At 43.1% G+C, this 16,718-nt stretch overlaps 1 protein-coding gene across 20 annotated transcripts in view; it reads left to right on the forward strand.

Annotated features, from left to right (window-relative positions):
* The window catches only part of MAPK8IP3 (mitogen-activated protein kinase 8 interacting protein 3), a 75,073-nt gene that overhangs the window by 31,975 nt on the left and 26,380 nt on the right, over nucleotides 1-16,718 (forward strand). For 12 of the 20 annotated variants that reach the window (XM_066198356.1, XM_066198357.1, XM_066198359.1 and 9 more), the window contains 5 exons: nucleotides 3,452-3,701; nucleotides 6,336-6,438; nucleotides 9,188-9,306; nucleotides 13,594-13,605; nucleotides 15,225-15,242. In XM_066198356.1, the coding sequence (XP_066054453.1) occupies nucleotides 3,452-3,701; nucleotides 6,336-6,438; nucleotides 9,188-9,306; nucleotides 13,594-13,605; nucleotides 15,225-15,242 (502 nt within the window). Of the gene's footprint in view, nucleotides 1-992; nucleotides 1,084-3,451; nucleotides 3,702-6,335; nucleotides 6,439-9,187; nucleotides 9,307-13,593; nucleotides 13,606-15,224; nucleotides 15,243-16,718 lie in introns of those variants that run through there. The other 8 variants (XM_066198360.1, XM_066198377.1, XM_066198362.1 and 5 more) reach the window with 3 other exon arrangements.

The following is a 16,718-nucleotide window of genomic DNA, read 5'->3' on the forward strand; positions in this document are numbered from 1 at the left end:
GTTAGCTTTTAGTGAAGAGTTGGGTAGACACTATAGTTAGATCCATCTTCCACAGCCTTGCTAAGGTGTAATTCTTAAGTTCATCCTACTGAGAACTTGTAAAAGAAGTAACCCAACATCTGCATTGCAGGGGAATGCAGCAGCAGCAACCCAGATAAATGAGAAGCTTTGGTGTCCAAGTTCAGGTAATAGACTGCTTTGGGCAGGGAAGACACCCTGCACAGGGGTTGGAACTAGGTGAGGCTTAAGATCCTTTCCAACTCAAACCACTCTGTGATTACTGACTGGATCTCTTAGTTATTTGGTGGTGGTATCAGGACAAAAAAAATCTGGTTCCAAGAAAGCTTTGTGCAGAGCTAGCAGTGTGCTGCTCCAAATGTATTGTTCTGGGATTCATGTTGGTGCTCGTTAGGGAGACTCCGAGTGGAATGCTGGGATAAAGGAGGCTTAGATGATACAGTGGACCTGAGGAGCTTGTGCTGTGGAAGGCTTGGATGGATAGTCTGTTACAGAGAATTTCCTGAGTATGGAGCAAATTACTGAATAATTAAAGGATGTGGTTGACTGACTTGCTAGTTTGGAATGGAGATTTTCCTCCCACAAGCTTCTTGCACACTGTGACTGAAATGCTGTCTCTTAAATCATCTGCATGACTGACTTCTCAGAGGCATGGCTCATGCCTCCCTTACCTCTTCTTCAGAGCTCTGATATTTTGCTGACATCACTCACATACGACTCACCTTCCCAGTATGTACCTGACTGTTCTCACTGGTTTTCTTCTTCATGGGGCCATGCTGGACTTACATTTTAAATGTCCTTGTTTACTTTTTGTTACTATTTTCTATTTTACTTGCTATCATTATTTTATTTTTGCGTTCAGTTGTACATTTTTTTATACAGTGTTTTGGAGATGAAAGTCCTTAACATTTTTGTTTTTATGTACTATGCTTTCAGTGTTATAACCATACAATTGTGGCTTCTCATGGTGACATATGACTGCTATGAATGTTGGGCCTTTACAATGCATTTTGGAGGTCACTACTACACTGTTGATGTTTAGGAGGTTGACAGGTATGGCTGTAGGTAAGTGGTGGCTGTGGAGATTATTCTTTGGGTGAGCTATGGGTTTTGGAGAATGCCTCCTGTGCTGGAGAGAAGAGCTCTACTTTTAGTGCAATATTTAGCATTAACAGAGCACTCAGACAATTGAAGGAAGATAGCAGCTTTTGGGCTGTGAAGAGGAGCACATTGGTAGTATATACATTTGGGAGGAATTTCTCCAGTGCAGGCTGGAAAGTTGATAAAGTATGTTTTCCAGGTAAATACAAAACTCACATCTGTAACCAAAGAGTAGTGAAAGACTGGGGTAATTACTTATTCATGTGTTCAGGGTAAGAGGCAGGTTTTGTCAATAAACAAGAAGTTACAGGATGCTGCTGATACAAATATCGCTCTGTGAACACTGGTGATCCAGGGCTTTTGGATGACATCTGGTTCATAAGAACAAGGAATGACAAGTGGAGTGGATGCACTTGCCTGTCTCTTACACGGCTAAGATGCTCCTGAACTTTGGTTATTCTCATAGACTTAGAGTGGGTTCAGGAACATCCCTGAATTCTTTCATCCAACAGCAGTTTGAGGAAAGGGGTTTTATGGCTGCACTCGATAATCTTTGTCCCTTTGTACATCTGAATGCACAGAAGACAAATTGCAGTTGAGGTAGTCCAAAGCTTGCTGGAGCCTATTTATTGTCAAAAAATCCCATTTGATTCTTTTTTTTTCTTTACATACTAGGAAAGTAGCTCTTAAACTAGGAATGTCAAGCAGAGGTGGGAAGTGTGGTTTTCACATGCAGCAGCCAAAGTGCAAAGTTCTCATCTCAGTCTTGATGCTAAAACCAGCATATGTGCAGGGAGATGGTTTGGATATTCATGTGGGTGCTGTTTGGACTGACAATGCAGAAAATATAAATGTGGATTGCATTTAATGGTGGTGCCATTAAAAAAATGAGTTTCTGATATAAATGCGCAGATGCAGTATAAACCCTTTGACTTCCACAGTGCAACGTGCAGCAAGGCATTCTAAGATAAGCATACAGAGGCCAGTCAAATTAAAGAAAGATCTTAATAAAATTCCAGGTTAACAAAAATAAGGCTGCAAAGGGTTAAGTTACCATTTTTTTTCAGTCTTCTCACTCATCCCATATTGGATTTTTTTGTCATGTTGTGAAGCTGTTATTAGAACAAGAGAACGAGACTTCCAGATGAGCAAAATGAAACCGTGTCACACCTCCAAAGAGCAGCCTCTGAGCAGAATCAAGATTTCTCTAGTATTTTCACAGGAGGTCAGAGGCCAGTGGTGAAGATGAAAGCTGGGTCTGAATGTGCAGATGCTGAATGCCACTGCACCCAATTGCAGCTCATTGTCACATATAACTTCAGCATTAATTATGTCACCTCCCTGCAGGCAGTAATTAGAGTGGGCTGCCCTCACGACTTGGGAGATTTCATTTGGGTCTGAGAGAGGTCACAGCGCTGGTCAGGGCATTCCTTGTCTGACTAAAGCAGTGCTGCTTTAATTGACAAACACAGGTCACAGTGTAAAACTCTGACAAAGCCTTGAAGCCTCCCTGTTCCTCAAGAGGTGATGGTACAAGAAGTGGGGCTGTAATGTCTGTTAGAACTAAGAGCCGTTTTGCACACTCCATGCTGAAAATCCATCTCCTGTGTTCATTTCCCACCTTTCTGAATTCTTGAGTATTGTCATCCTGCCATTTGGAAGTGGGAGACCACACCGTTTTCTACTGTGTTCTCAAGCTGGATCCATGCCTGCCTAGCTCTGCGTAGGGTGGTTTGGAGACATAGGTCTCCTGTGTCAGACAAGCCAGAGCATCCCAGATCAGTGTCCACTCTGCTGCTGCAGTTTAGTAGCAAAACCAGTTTGCTGTTTCCTCATCCAGGTGTCTCGATGGTTTACAGTAATGACATCAGCTAAGACTTCTAAGAGGCCACTTCAGATCCTTCTCAAGCGATATCCATGTTGCCTGCCAGCCTTGGGAAACACTGGCCTAGTTTGCTACAAGTGCCAAAACCCTTCAGCTTTCACTGTAGTCAGTGTGAGCTACAGGTGCTTTTCACCTGTGATAAAGCCACCTTTCTTGAGATCACATGCCAGTGTGATTTGTGAAGATCAATATTCAGTAGTGAAGGAGGAAGGTTATCAGCCCTTTCCACAAGTGGGATTTGCTTGCTGAGTTCAGCACGAGAGCTCGCTGCTTCACTGTGGTGGTAGTGCCCGGTGTGACCAGCAAACAATGGGACATGTAACTGGTACAGTGAGCAAGAACCATGGTCATAATGCTTTAAGGCAGCCATACACCAGCAAATGGGACTTACTGAAATGTATAATTATGCTTTTCCCTTTCTGTTCTGCTGCCCTGGAATTGCCACAGTGCCCCCAAGATGAAATGTCTGAATCTGGGCAGTCCTCAGCAGCTGCCACGCCGAGCACCACAGGAACCAAGTCCAACACTCCCACGTCATCTGTGCCCTCTGCTGCTGTCACCCCTCTGAACGAGAGCATCCAACCCATCAGCGAGTACACCAATGGCACCACCAAGAGCAATAAGAGGGCACGAGAAAAGCGGAACAGCCGGAACATGGAAGTCCAGGTCACACAGGAGATGAGGAATGTCAGCATAGGTATGGCAGCTGGAGCTCAGGTACTTGGTCACTAACATAATTGACTTCACAGTGCTTGTGTCTCTTTGTTACAGGGAAAGGCTGGGAGACTGCACTGTAAGTATAGAATTTGAGGAAGCCTGACATGGAAAGGTACATGAATTAGACAGGGTTAATTGGATGTTAGCAGTTTTCTGCATAGTAAATTTTTGAAAACATCAGTTACATGAGTAATTTCACAAATTCACAGGATGGGAACAGGTTACTGAGTTCAGTTCCCTGCAGTGACATGTCATGGAACCTCTTTCCTGAGCACTACTAGTCACATCTTAGGCTGAGCTTTTGAGAAGCTGTTTCTGGATCTCATCAGTATGACAGTTAAAAGCTTATATTTAGTTTTCTCTCTGGATTTATTCATAAGTATTTTATATCCAGTTCTTCAAATGCCAGATTGTCAGTGACATTAAATAATTATTTTCTCTCTGTGCTCTTATCCCACTTTGCTTAAAACAATTGTATACAGTTGTTTTTCTCAGCTAAATGAGCTGATTTCTTTTAGCCTCTTTCTCATTTAAGAACACTCCCAAATATGTGGAAGTTGCAGTTGTTTTCTCTCCATTTTCCAGAGTCCTTTTAGTAATATGAATTCATGATTTCTTGTCAGGAAAGCCATAATCTAAGCTTTAGCACCAGGCTGTTAAATAAATAAATGGTGTAATAACACGATAACAGGCCCTTTAGCTATGCCCATTCAGTGTCTGAGCAGATCCACCCTGGATTGTGAGACTTGCAGTGACCAACAGAAATGAGAAGTGATCTGTTTTATGGGTCATGAACCTAAAATACAGAAGGACTGTAAGATTTATTAAAGATCATTAGGATAATATGCAGGAGCACAGGGGTAAACATAGGTCTCTGAGGTTGGCATCTGAACCAGCTGATCATATTTTTACCCAAGTTATTCCTTGGGATGCAGAAATTATAACTAAGGTATTACTGAAGCAGAAATTCCTCTGTTAGTATTCACAAGCTGGTTCCTAACAAAGTAAGACCATAAACCAACATATAACGTCTTCTGCTGTAGCACTGAATGTGAGCTGCCCTGACCGAGTCCCAGTCTGTGTTTTCCTGAGGGGGTCCTCAGGGTCACAGATGTCCATTTGTCAAAGGTTATGATTGTTGTCCACAGAACCATATGGGTTCTGCGCAGCCTGCTGTTAGATTGTGATCTGGCTGTGATCCTGGCCAAGGGAGGACCATGAAACACTTGTGTCAGGAAAGCTAAGCATGGATGTCAGTTGTTTGAATGCCCTGTAAATACCCTGATTTAAACAGTTGCCGTTTTACAAGCTCATTCACTATCAATGGTTTTCTTGGGTCAAAGTCATCTTTAATTTGTATGTGTGCAATTGTGAAGTGGAAGCTGTTTTTTGTTTGCCACTTTCTTGGTGGAATTGTGATATTGTGGAATTTGCTCAAAGCAGATAGTTATGGCTTCTTTACATGCTCTGCATGTTCAACCTTTCAGGTGTTTTTCACCCCCAAGGCAAAATCAATTCTCCGTGTTTAGAAGTAATGCACATACTTGAATTTTAATAATGTATTTTACGCATCTCTAATTAAAGTGTTTGTCAGTGATGCACATGCCTTACAGCTGAACTTTCAATAATGGTACTCAGAGATATTTGCAGTAAAGCTTCCCAGCCTGCTGAAGAAAAGCTGAGAAAGGCTGTGTTTGTGTTAGACCCGATGGGTATGGATACCTGCTTTGGCAGCAGATCCACATTACACTTTGTCTTCCAGCCTGGGTTTGCTGCCAGTTGGTGTACCATGCCAGCCTGAAAGAAATTAATACTTTGGTTGCCATGGACTTTGTATATTTGGCTACTGAGATCGTCTGGAAAGGTCAAAAATGTCACATCTAAGTTCATTAAGGGACTAATGTAATTCACAAATTAGGTTGTTAATCCTTCAGGAACTCCTTGTGTGAACAGACACTGTGTTCATTTTGCTTGTTCAGAATAGGTGCAAGTCTGAGCTTTTGAAGAGTTTGGTATCCAATAAACGGGACTTGACAAGAGGAAGAAATTCCTTATTCTTTAAATATCGGCTTTAGGCTGCAGACTACGTACAAAACATTTCATTTATTGGTTTTGAAGTCAAGTTTCACTGTAATGGGCATCTAAACCAATGTAGACTTGAGAATTCGTATTGAAAATCTGTTTCTATTAAAACTAAATAGTTCCAGTTTCTAACAATGGTAATTTCTGTGAATCTCTACAGAAAATCACCGTGTTGCCTTTGATCTCAGCTAATGCTATATGGGGATGGAGGAGTTTTTTATTGGCAGATAAAAAAGGAGCTTTGGAATTTATTTCTATGGATATAATATTTCTGCTTATCCCATTTTAGTGGGTATTAGGGGCAATGACTTTAGTGATGCTCTGGAATGGGGTTGGGAGGGGGAATACTTAGGGTGTTCTTCCTCTGGAATTGAGAGACCACCTTCAACCGCTTTCTGTTCTGATTTTAAGACTTTGAACATGGCACCATGAAATTTTCAAACCTCAATATTCAAAGCTGTAAAAGTCCCTTCAAGAAATACCATTCTCTGAAAGTCCTGATCCTGTACATGATATATACTGTCTTACCTAGGGATGGGCAGCAGCGATGAGTGGTCCGATGTGCAGGACATCATTGATTCTACCCCAGAGCTGGATATGTGTCAGGACCCCCGCCTGGAACGCACGGGTAGCAGGTACTGATTGTGACTTTCCCCTGTGTGCTCTGTCACTTGGCTTCAGGAGGAGTGAGGAATGGGTGCTCTGGCTCATAGTGAGCTCACAATGCGGCTGTTTGAGACAGTCCGTATATTCTGCCTGGTATCAGAGGTCCTGACCTGCTTTGGCTTCTCCAAAACGCAGATGCCTGCCGGTGATCTGCAGGAGGATGTGAACAGCTGATCCAACACAGGGCTCATTTGGCTTACTGGTCAGGAGAGATCATGGAGCGGATGGAGCAGCAGCAGGTTTAAGACAAGCAAAGAGAACATAGGCTTAAGCTGTAAGGAAAAGGGAAAAGGTGCATTTGTCTAATAAGAGCTCAGTTCTGAATTCCATTTTAAAACCTCAAGTGTTTTTCTGTTCTATGTTTTTCAAATATTTGAGGAGTAGAGGCAGGGCTCCAAGGGAGGACAAAGAGAGGTAACTTCACCAATCCCAATCCCACAGGCTCTGAGCAGGGAGGCTCAGATCACTAGTAGTGAGAGCCTCAGACAAGGCAAGGGTGTGCATTCGGTCCCTGTGCTGCAGGAGACAGAACTCAAAACAGGTGCATCTTAGCAAAGAACTGAAGGTGTAGGCCTGGGGTCAAAGGGAGCCCTGAGACCACTGGGTAGGTGTGGTTCCCAGGTGAGGCTGGTCAGAGCAGTGCACTGAGGAGTGATTACAAATTCTCAACACAGTTTTCAGAAGAATCATCAGACTTTTACTAAACTACTCTGCTGCTCTCGTCCCTACCCATCAACCATTGGGACACGTAGGACGCCTGGACTATTTTTAGGGTCAGGAGGAATCTAGGGAGTCGAAACCGCTCTGTGTGTGAAAGAGAAAAGTGACGGATGAAATCAGATTAAAAAATTATTAAATCCAAAGGAAAGAAGGAAACAGAGAGGCTTGATGCACTGGAGTGCTTCAGGCAGGAATCTCTGCTTCAGGCAGTGGGACTGAGACCTACAGGACACACAGCCTGACTTGGACTGCTGACAGTGTGTCAGAGCATGCTGCTCTGAAAGTAGAGTGCTTTCATGATACGTGTAGCTCTGAAACCTGAATGCTGAACAGGAAAGCAGTCTGAATTAGGTCTCCAAGTCAGTCTGAGTGCTGGTTTCTCTTGTCATTCGTGCTGACCATTGGACTGTGTGAACTGATTAATTGCAGTGCCATTATGGCACCATGTCTACCTCCTCAGTGCTCTAAGATATCTGGGTAGCTGGAATTTTTCTGTAATTGAAAAACCCACTTTTTTTTTCCCTCTTCTCTGCTGTAGCTGCAATATCAGAGGCAGCTACTACACTGCATTTGTAATCACTAAGATTTTTTATGTAATAAAGAAACCATACAACTTGAGATCATCTTAGTTGGTGCTAATCTTTCTCACAGTTTGGTGGAGAAATTGCACAGCTGCTGTTCATACTGGTTGATCTCACTCATACAAGGCAAGGCACTGGAAAGTGTTTATAACCCACATTAAGACAATTTCTTAGAGTAGACAGCCACAATCCCAGAAGTTGCCTTGCCTGCACATCCTGTGATAGCTATTTGCTGCTTTGAGCCATTAGGCTGTCAGGAAATACAAGAAGATTCTTGATAGTATCAAAGACATGAGAGGTGGAAATGTGCCACCATCTGATAAGACTAAAAATGATTAATTTGATTTCCTCTAATAAAATACATTTGGGGACATGTGAAGAAGCATTTCAATACAGAGGCTTACCCAAAGGTAAAACAGACTCTTCAGGCTGATTGCACTTACTGGTTGGCCAAGTAAAAAGGCCGTTGCTGTTTTCAGCATTGAATTTGTTATCTGGTCTTACTGCTGTCTGAGGTTTCCCTCTAGATTGATAGGAGCATGGGAATCCTTGCAGAATCTGACAGGTCAAAACTGAGCTCTTCCACGAGTTGAAATTTTTCTGTGAGATATTGAATAGTCGTTCACTTGTGTGACTGAAGTAAATCGTCTGGGTGAGCTTTGAGGCTGTGCATTATAGGTGTGTCCTCAGCACAAGAAGGACATGAAGCTGTTGGAGCAAGTCCAGAGGAGGCCATGGACATGCTCCAACTGCTCTTCTGCTTCTGGAGCCAGGCTGGGAGAGCTGGGTGGGTTCACCTGGAGAAGAGAAGGCTCCAGAGAGACCTCAGAGCCTCTTCCAGTGCCTGAAGGGGCTCCAGGAGAGCTGGAGAGGGACTGGGGACAAGGGCCTGGAGGGACAGGACAAGGGGGAATGGCTTCCCACTGCCAGAGGGCACGGATAGATGGGCTATGAGGGTGGAGAGGCCCTGGCACAGGTTGCCGAGAACAGCTTTGGCTGCCCCATCTCTTGTAGCATCCAAGACCAGGTTGGATGGGGCTTGGAGCAACCTGGTCTAGTGGGAGGTTCAAACCCCATGGCAGGGGGTTGAAACAAGGTAGTCTTTAAGGTCCCTTCCAACCCAAATCATTCCATGATTCTATGATATGGGGAATAACACATGCTATTTTCTTTACTCAGTGTGTTCCCTGATTCAGCCAATGGTGAACAGATGGAATGTGCTCTCCAGATTTTGATTGCAACAGTCTGAGATGCTCCGTATTTAAAAGATAAATTTTTTGAGCTTAAATGTTGCCGAGTAACAAGATTCCTTCTGTGTTTTGTTTTTTTTTTTGTTTATTTTGTTCGTTTTTTGGTTGGTTTTGTTTGTTTGTTTGTTTTTTTGTTATTCTGTTTTGTTTTTTGCTTCCAACAACAGCCCAACACAGGGGATTGTGAACAAAGCCTTTGGCATCAACACAGACTCCCTGTACCATGAACTTTCCACAGCAGGGTCTGAGGTCATTGGAGATGTTGATGAAGGAGCAGATCTGCTAGGTAAAACCTTGTTAGAACCATTTTCTCTGGTACAATGACACTATATTAAGCTTCTAGAGAATTTAAATTCTCTTTTTCTTTCAGAACTTAAATGTTTAGCTTTTTAAAGAATGCATGGAAAATTGAGATACATGTGATAGAAGCATGTGCCTGCAGTACAGTAATGATTATTTAGAAAATAATCTCAGCTGTTTGGTAACTTTTATTTGGGTTGTGTCCAGTGCATAAGTTATTTTTCTACAGGATTCTCCCACACAAATAATCTGAAGACAAAATTTGCTCCCTCTGCTTCTGGCTGAAAATTCCCCTCCCCCAGTAATTTTATACTCAGAGTAAAAAGTTTCTTTGAAATTTGTAAGAATGTAACTCATTTTGATGTTTAGATGATGTGGAAATATTATGGTCTGTAATACAGTATTTACTGTTTTACAGTCAGCCTAAGAGATGTAATAATTTTCTTTTAAAGCTGGTTTTGAAGGTATTTGTAATACCTGTAGCCAGGCTGTGTTCTGTGTTCCTGGCTGGTACTCTGCAGCAGTCGGAGAAGCAGCTTTGCCTCAGGGAGCATTCTGAGTCCTCTCCATACTTTTTCAATTGGATTCCTGAGTATCTAGAGCTTGTTTTTTGACAGATTTAAGCATGTTCTCGATTCCTGCTGTTTTCCTGCATTGGGAGAGTACAGATGGTCTTTGAATACTCAGGTAACATGGGCAGCTGATAGAATTTATAACAGTTCACCTCATTTTCCATGTTACTGCTGCTTTAAGGAGCCTTATGTCACATGAGGACTCCAGAAACAATGTGTTATGTGTACTTAGTGGCGAGAGATCTGATCTGAAAGTGAACATTTCTTTTCTATGATTACTGATATAGATCTGCTTATGGATAATCTTGTAAGTTTGGTTCTGTGTATGTGTCCAAAACAGAATGAGCTGAAGTGTGTCACACAGACTTGCTGGCAGCAGCTCACCTTTGCCCAAATTAGGAAGGCATCATCTTTATCAGCTTTGATATGTCTTGTATCAGGACCCTTTAAAAGCATATGTTTCTGCAGGGGGTATAGATTTTGCCCTATTAAAAACTTAACCTTGAAGATGTGGACTGAAATTTGGAAAGGAGTTAATACAACAGTTCTTGTTTGATGAATGACAAATACCTGTGAAATTGTACTCTTATAAGCCAATAGTGTGACTGGAATTAAGGACATGAACCAGACCATCATGAGAATGCTTGCAGTAGTTTTTTGATATGGGTAGATTTGGGTTGTTTTTTTTAAAAATCATGCTAGCCCTGCAGCATATATGAGAGCCCTTGTGCCATTGCCTAAGGCGTTAAATCATTTATTGTTTCACCTTCAACTCAAGATTGCCAAAAGAAAAAAATCTGCAGAAGACTCGGGATGAACACACAGGCTTTCTCTGCCTGCAATGGGAGCCAATCTGTCAAGTATTTACAAAACAAAGAATTTTGAAGGAAGAGCAAGATTTCCAGGTTTGAGAATCCCCTGGATGCTTGTAGCCATTTGCCAAAGGGCTGGGGCTCCTGCTTAAAGGGAAGCTTGACAGTAGCAACTACATGTGATGGTTAAAGCTGTGGAATGAATTTCGGTTAGCCAGCTCCATACTTGATCAAGGAGCTCTCTTCCTAACAGAATCAAAACACTACAACCATGGATAATCTTGCCATTGGCTATCTGTTTTATCTTAGTTCTCATATTCACTCCTTCCTTATCAAGGAGTGTTGGGTTGATTCTGCAGCTTTGTCTGCTAATGACTGTGCAACTGCTGCTTTCCTTCACCCCCCAAAATGGCTGGGGTATCAGGTACTATTGGCTTGGAAGAGTTACTATTCTGGAAAATTACTTGCTTGGTGTATGAAAGGCTTCAGACAATGTGCTTCCCACTTTGGAAGCCTGCCTTCTGGAAATCCACTTCCCCTTGGGATTACCCTGTAGTCTGACCCAGCAGTAATCAGCAAGAAATGCAGACTGTTGTTTTCAAAGGGCCAAAGGGCCAAAGCTTTTTGTTGCCCAAATCTTGCATGGTTGTTCACTACAGTCTCAGATGAAGTCAAAGGTGCTTCACCTCTTCCTGCTATAAGGCTACCCAAAGACTTCATTGTGGTGAGATGTCTGTTGTTTGGGAGTTACCACTTGAAGTAGAAATGTACAAAGACTTTGTTGAACAGTGCCCGTGTAAGTGTGGGCCCTGAAGATCACAGTGTAGTTTCTGAAAACTGCAGCATGGCTTATGAGGAGGACATTTCTGTGCTGGGACCATTTTCTGGCCTGAGCAGAGCAGTCTTTCAGTTGATCCCATGGCAGTCCAGCAAAATAGGAAGGCTGGTTCCTTTTCAAACCTGGGAGATGGACTGTTACGGAATCAGGTAGTTCTGTGCCTTTTTTTGTGATAAACATTGATCGAATTAATCCTTTTGCTGAGTTCTGGCCACTGACGCTGGCACCTAAGAGTGTTTTTACAATGAACACACACATTGCTGGTTCCTCCCCACAAAGGGAAGAAGCAGAGAAAGATCTCAGAGGTCGTGTCTCTCAACAAGAAATGAGACTCATACTTTTTTTGACTTTGCACAATAGAAAGCACAAAAAAAAGTCTGGTAAAGATAAAAGCAAAGGGCTAGATCTTAGGGCTGCCAAAAACTGTCAACATAATACAAAATTTTGCCTTTTTTGTTTGGTAGAATGCTCTCTTTGTGCTGTACCTTTGAATCTGAAGAGACACAGAGGAAATGGAGCTTTATGAACATGATGTAAGAAACAAGATCCACAGGCTGAAGGAGTTCTCTCTAGGTCATGTTTGGGGCTCACTTCTTTCTGTAAATCAAATTAATGAATGACTCTAAGCTCATTTAAGTGAAGACTTATTACTTCCTCCAGTCTCTCAATACTTGGCAGTCAATCTGTAAAGAATATTCTCTTTTTTTTTGGTATCAATTCCTTAAAGAAAGAAAAATCTCATGAAAGAGGACCTTAAAAACATGACTTACAGAAATTACCCTTGAGCAGTGGCTGGCAGGCAAGTCTGATTCTGGAATGGAAAATCCCATTTATTCCTGGTACATACTTGGTACTCTTTATGTTTTATTACTTTGAATAAAACCCACAAAACATGTGGGTTTCCTCCCCCTCTAATACTGCTTTACATACATGGGTTTGTATAGGAAATATTCTGGAGAAAACTGTGGAGTGAGAACAATTATTTACTAATGGGCATTGAGGACCAAATTCCCTTATTTCTCCCAGAGACTTAGGAGCACTAGTTGGCTGTTTTCCTGCATATTCACATGCTAATCACAAGTGATCCTGGGTAGGCTGCTGTTCTCCCATCTCCCCTTCTCTCACCTCCCTCTTCTACCAGATCCAGTGTCCTGCTCTTCCCTATCTCAAGTGTTTCCAGACACAAATGATCACAGTAGTTTGGGTGTGCTTAGTGGACAGGTCTTTTTGCTGAGAGTGGTGAGCCGATAACCCAGAGAAGGTGTGGCTGCCCCATTCCTGGGAGAGTCCAAGGCCAGGTTAGAGGGGGCTTGGAGAAACCTGGGGTAGTGGAAGGTGCCCCTGCCCATGGCAGAGGGTGGAACTGGATGATCATTCCAGCCCAAACCATTCTGTGATTCGGGTTTAGGTTAACCAACTATATTTGCTTTGGAAATTGAAGAACTGGGGGTCTGTGGTAAAGGCAGAAATGCAGCCTTATTAGCGGTAAGTTTGTATACAATGTTGTGTACAGAAGTCGAAATGAGATTATCAAACTAAGTCCCAGAGCTACGCTGTACAAAAAAAACGTTTCAAATGCTAACAGTTGTCTTTTGCAAGCTGAGGTGTCACTGGAGGGCACAGTTACTGTCAGAGGATCCAGCTTTTAAAATCACAAGGGGAGGGGAAGTGAGAGGTAGTTGGAATGAGCTGTTCTGCGTTTAGTGGTTGATGACTAAATAAAGACATAATAAAGGTTTACCAAGCCCAGGAAGATCTGACTGCCTCAGATCCACGTCTGGAAATCTGGGGATAGCTGAGGTGTGTGGTTGCAGTTGAACCATGGGTTACCTTTCCTTGGTTTTTTTTCTGTCCTATATGTAGAGTCATGCCATCAACAGCTATGGCAGGTCCTGTCCTTACTATTTCATGGCTTTTGATATTGAAATGGCTGAATCATTGTTAATTTTTTTTGAACAAAATTTTGATTTTGTTGGTTTCAGTCACTGATGGATCCTTTTTCACTTCCTTTTTCCCTTGTCTCTCTGTGCTTCGCTGGACATGGCGCATAGGGGAGTTCTCAGGTGTGTATCTCCTGCTCAGTTCTCCTTGTTTCTTTTTTTCTGGTTGAGGTCGGATGATGTGGTATACACGTGTGATACTCCCCTGCTCTTGTCCAAACACGGTTGGCTTTGCAGACTTCTTCCACCTCGCCTTGCTTGGTTGCCTCACACTGGTGGGTCCCTGCAGCAGGAGGTCCCTGCTCTGCTTGTGTTCCTGCTACCTTTCAACCTGCTTCTTCTTGCGTGGCTGTGGGCAGGCTCCACGGTATTACACTAGCCTGTTACTCGAGGTCTTGGGGTTCAAAGGGCTTTTTTTCTGCCAGGAGGGGTACTTGTAGCAGAGTTTGGGTGGGCACAGACTGAGTGAGCGTCCTATTGTCCTCTCCATGGCCTTTGCTGTGAGGAGTCCCTCCACGTGCCAGTGGCTCTGGGGGGTTACCTGGTGCAAACTAACCCCCTTCAGGTATTTTGATAATGACATTAAAGACACTTTTGTGATAGGTTAGAGTGGCAAACCCTCTGTCTTTGGTGGAAACTTTGCCTTTCTGTCTCAGGAGTTGTGTGATAGCTCTGTCCTTTGTTGGGGGAGGCTGCTTGCTGCCCTAGGGCCATGCTCTGTCGTCAGGTTTGCACCTGCTTGTAAAATATACTTGGGCCCTGATACAATTTCAGTTGAAGTGAAGGGAATCTCTCTTGATTACAGTGCAAACTGGGTAAAACTTGCCCTGTAGTAAAGACGGTGACCTGGCAGCTGTGATAGTGTCACGCGCCAACAAGCTCTGCCACGTCCCTGTGACCGGCACTGCTCAGTGCAGGCTTTGTAATGATACCAAGAAAGGGATGGCATCATCCCTTCTTTTCATTCAGACTGGTTTTACTGTAAGCCACATTTTTTGTGAACATTCCTCAGAAAATCTGCCACTGAGGTTGGGTTGGAGTTTGTTGCAGTGTGGAGGTGCATTTGGGCCTTTTTAGACCAGATGAAATCTTTACTCTGCCCCACTTTTGGATTTTTCCCCTTGCTACTGTCCTTCCTTCACCCTGTTCATAATGTCTGTTGACCTGCCTTTGTTGTGGGAAACTCAAGGATGTATCATACAGGGAAAATTATGAAGATGAAGGAAGCAGGTCTCAAGCTTGTCTTTACGTCTGTTGTAATAGGACAAGGAGCGATGGTTTTAAACAGAGGAGGGGAGATTTAGATTAGATATAAGAAAAATGTTTTTTTGCAATTAGGGTGGTAAGGCCCTGGCACAGGTTGCCTAGCAAAGCTGTGGCTGCTTCATCCCTGGGTGTGTTCAAGGCCAAGTTCGATGGGGCTTAGAGGAATGTGGTCTAGTGGGAGGTGTCCCTGCCCATGGCAGGGGACTGGAAATGGATACATTTTAAAGGTCTCTTTCAACCCAAACCATTCTGTGACACTCTAAGGTAAAGTCCCTGTTCAGTCAGGATGAAGCAGAACAAGATAACTTTCTACCAAGCATCACATGTGCTGGCACCACACACTGTACATGTGCTGATGAGCTTCTCTGTTTGCTGTTTACAGACTGGTACTTAATGGCTGCTGTTTTTCTCTTCCTTTCTTCCCCTTTGTCCCCATTTCTTTCTGTTCCCTTTCTCGTATGGGATGGCTCTCATAGTACGGGATGATTTCTTTGGTAAGGCGAAGGCCTTTTTACTTTTTTTTTCCTTTTCTTTTCTTTTTTAATGTGCATTTTTTTTTCTGCATTCTTTTCATCCACTCATCATCTGTCCATATGTCTTGCATTACCTTGGTTTGGTTTTTTGTGGTGATGGCAGCACCTCTCCAAGAAGCAGGATGCAGCTGCACTGTAGAGGTGGTTTGGGGATTCTCGTTCATTATCTGCTTTGATGCTTCACACTGTTTGCCTGGCTGTGGGAGGAAGATGGTGTAGGTGCTCTGCTGGACAGGGCTCTACCCAGACCTCGCCTCCCGTTGCTCCACACCCCAGAGGGTTGAAGAGGTCTCCTTATAGTCTCTCCACACTGAAGGTTTTCTTCCCATAAGCAGAGCTGTCTCATTACAGCCTGTGCATGATGATCTCGTAATGCCATTCCACGGCTCTGGGAGTCTTCCTCCTGTTCTTTATTGCCAGGGGGCCTTTCCAACCTCTAGGTCATTGGGCTGTCACTGCATCACACACAACTAGAAACTGTGGTGAAGGATCCTGACAGAATGCTGTGTGGCCTTTAGTTCTGGCATGATAGCCCACCCTCTTCCCCAGAATTTCTTTCTCTCCCAAAAACAGCTGCAGAGAGGGATGTATGATTCCAGAATATGAAGGAAAAAGATTTAATCCAAAAAAGATGGGGATGAACTTTTCCCTAGATGTTCTTCAGCACCTTTAATCTTCTTGTGCCAATTTAATGCCTTACAGGCTAAATATTTAATTGATTATTTGTAGAATCACTAAAAATGAGCAAGAAAAGAATTTAATAAACAGAAGACTTCTGGGTCTTCTGACCTACATGTGGCATGTGGTAAAAAAAGGGGTATAGATCCTTTACCCTCCCAACCCAAAATACACCGTAGTTTGCATTGCAATTAGCGTTGCCCATTTCTGTGATGTTGGAATATTCTCTGACACACATTGCCTGAAACATCAAAGTGATTAATTATCTGTCACTAATTTTTCAAAAGTTCTTTGAAAACGCTGCTTCTTACTCATTCTTGCTGGAATTTGTTTTTGTCATCATAAATTCATCCCATTTAACTGTGGGAAGAGGATCTGTGTGTTGGAGTGTTGTGGTGTGTTCTCACTTCTCATGCGCTGCCATGTTCCTCTAACTTCCATTTAATTCAAGTTTGTGTTGTTTTTATTTTCTGCAAGCATTAATTAATCAGCAAATGACAAATCATGAAGACTATTGATGTCTTTGCTGTGAAGGAAGAGAGAGTTTAGAAGGCAGGACAAATACTGGTTGTGGTGAGACTTCTTCGTGCTCTGAGACCTGTGGTGGAGATACTAGCTGCACCCCTCAGCACTGTCCTCCAACAGGGAGAGGCCTCTGTGCTATCAGCTCTCAGGTGGCCTCTGTTCCTCACTATAAGACAGAGGCTGACCCTGGGACTCAGCAAATCCCTGGCAGTGGGAAACAATCCAGATGTGCTT

Source organism: Chamaea fasciata, unplaced genomic scaffold (genome assembly GCF_029207755.1).
Source record: "Chamaea fasciata isolate MVZ Bird 193981 ecotype frontalis unplaced genomic scaffold, bChaFas1.0.hap1 SCAF_16, whole genome shotgun sequence".
Classification (NCBI taxonomy): Eukaryota; Metazoa; Chordata; class Aves; order Passeriformes; family Sylviidae; genus Chamaea; species Chamaea fasciata.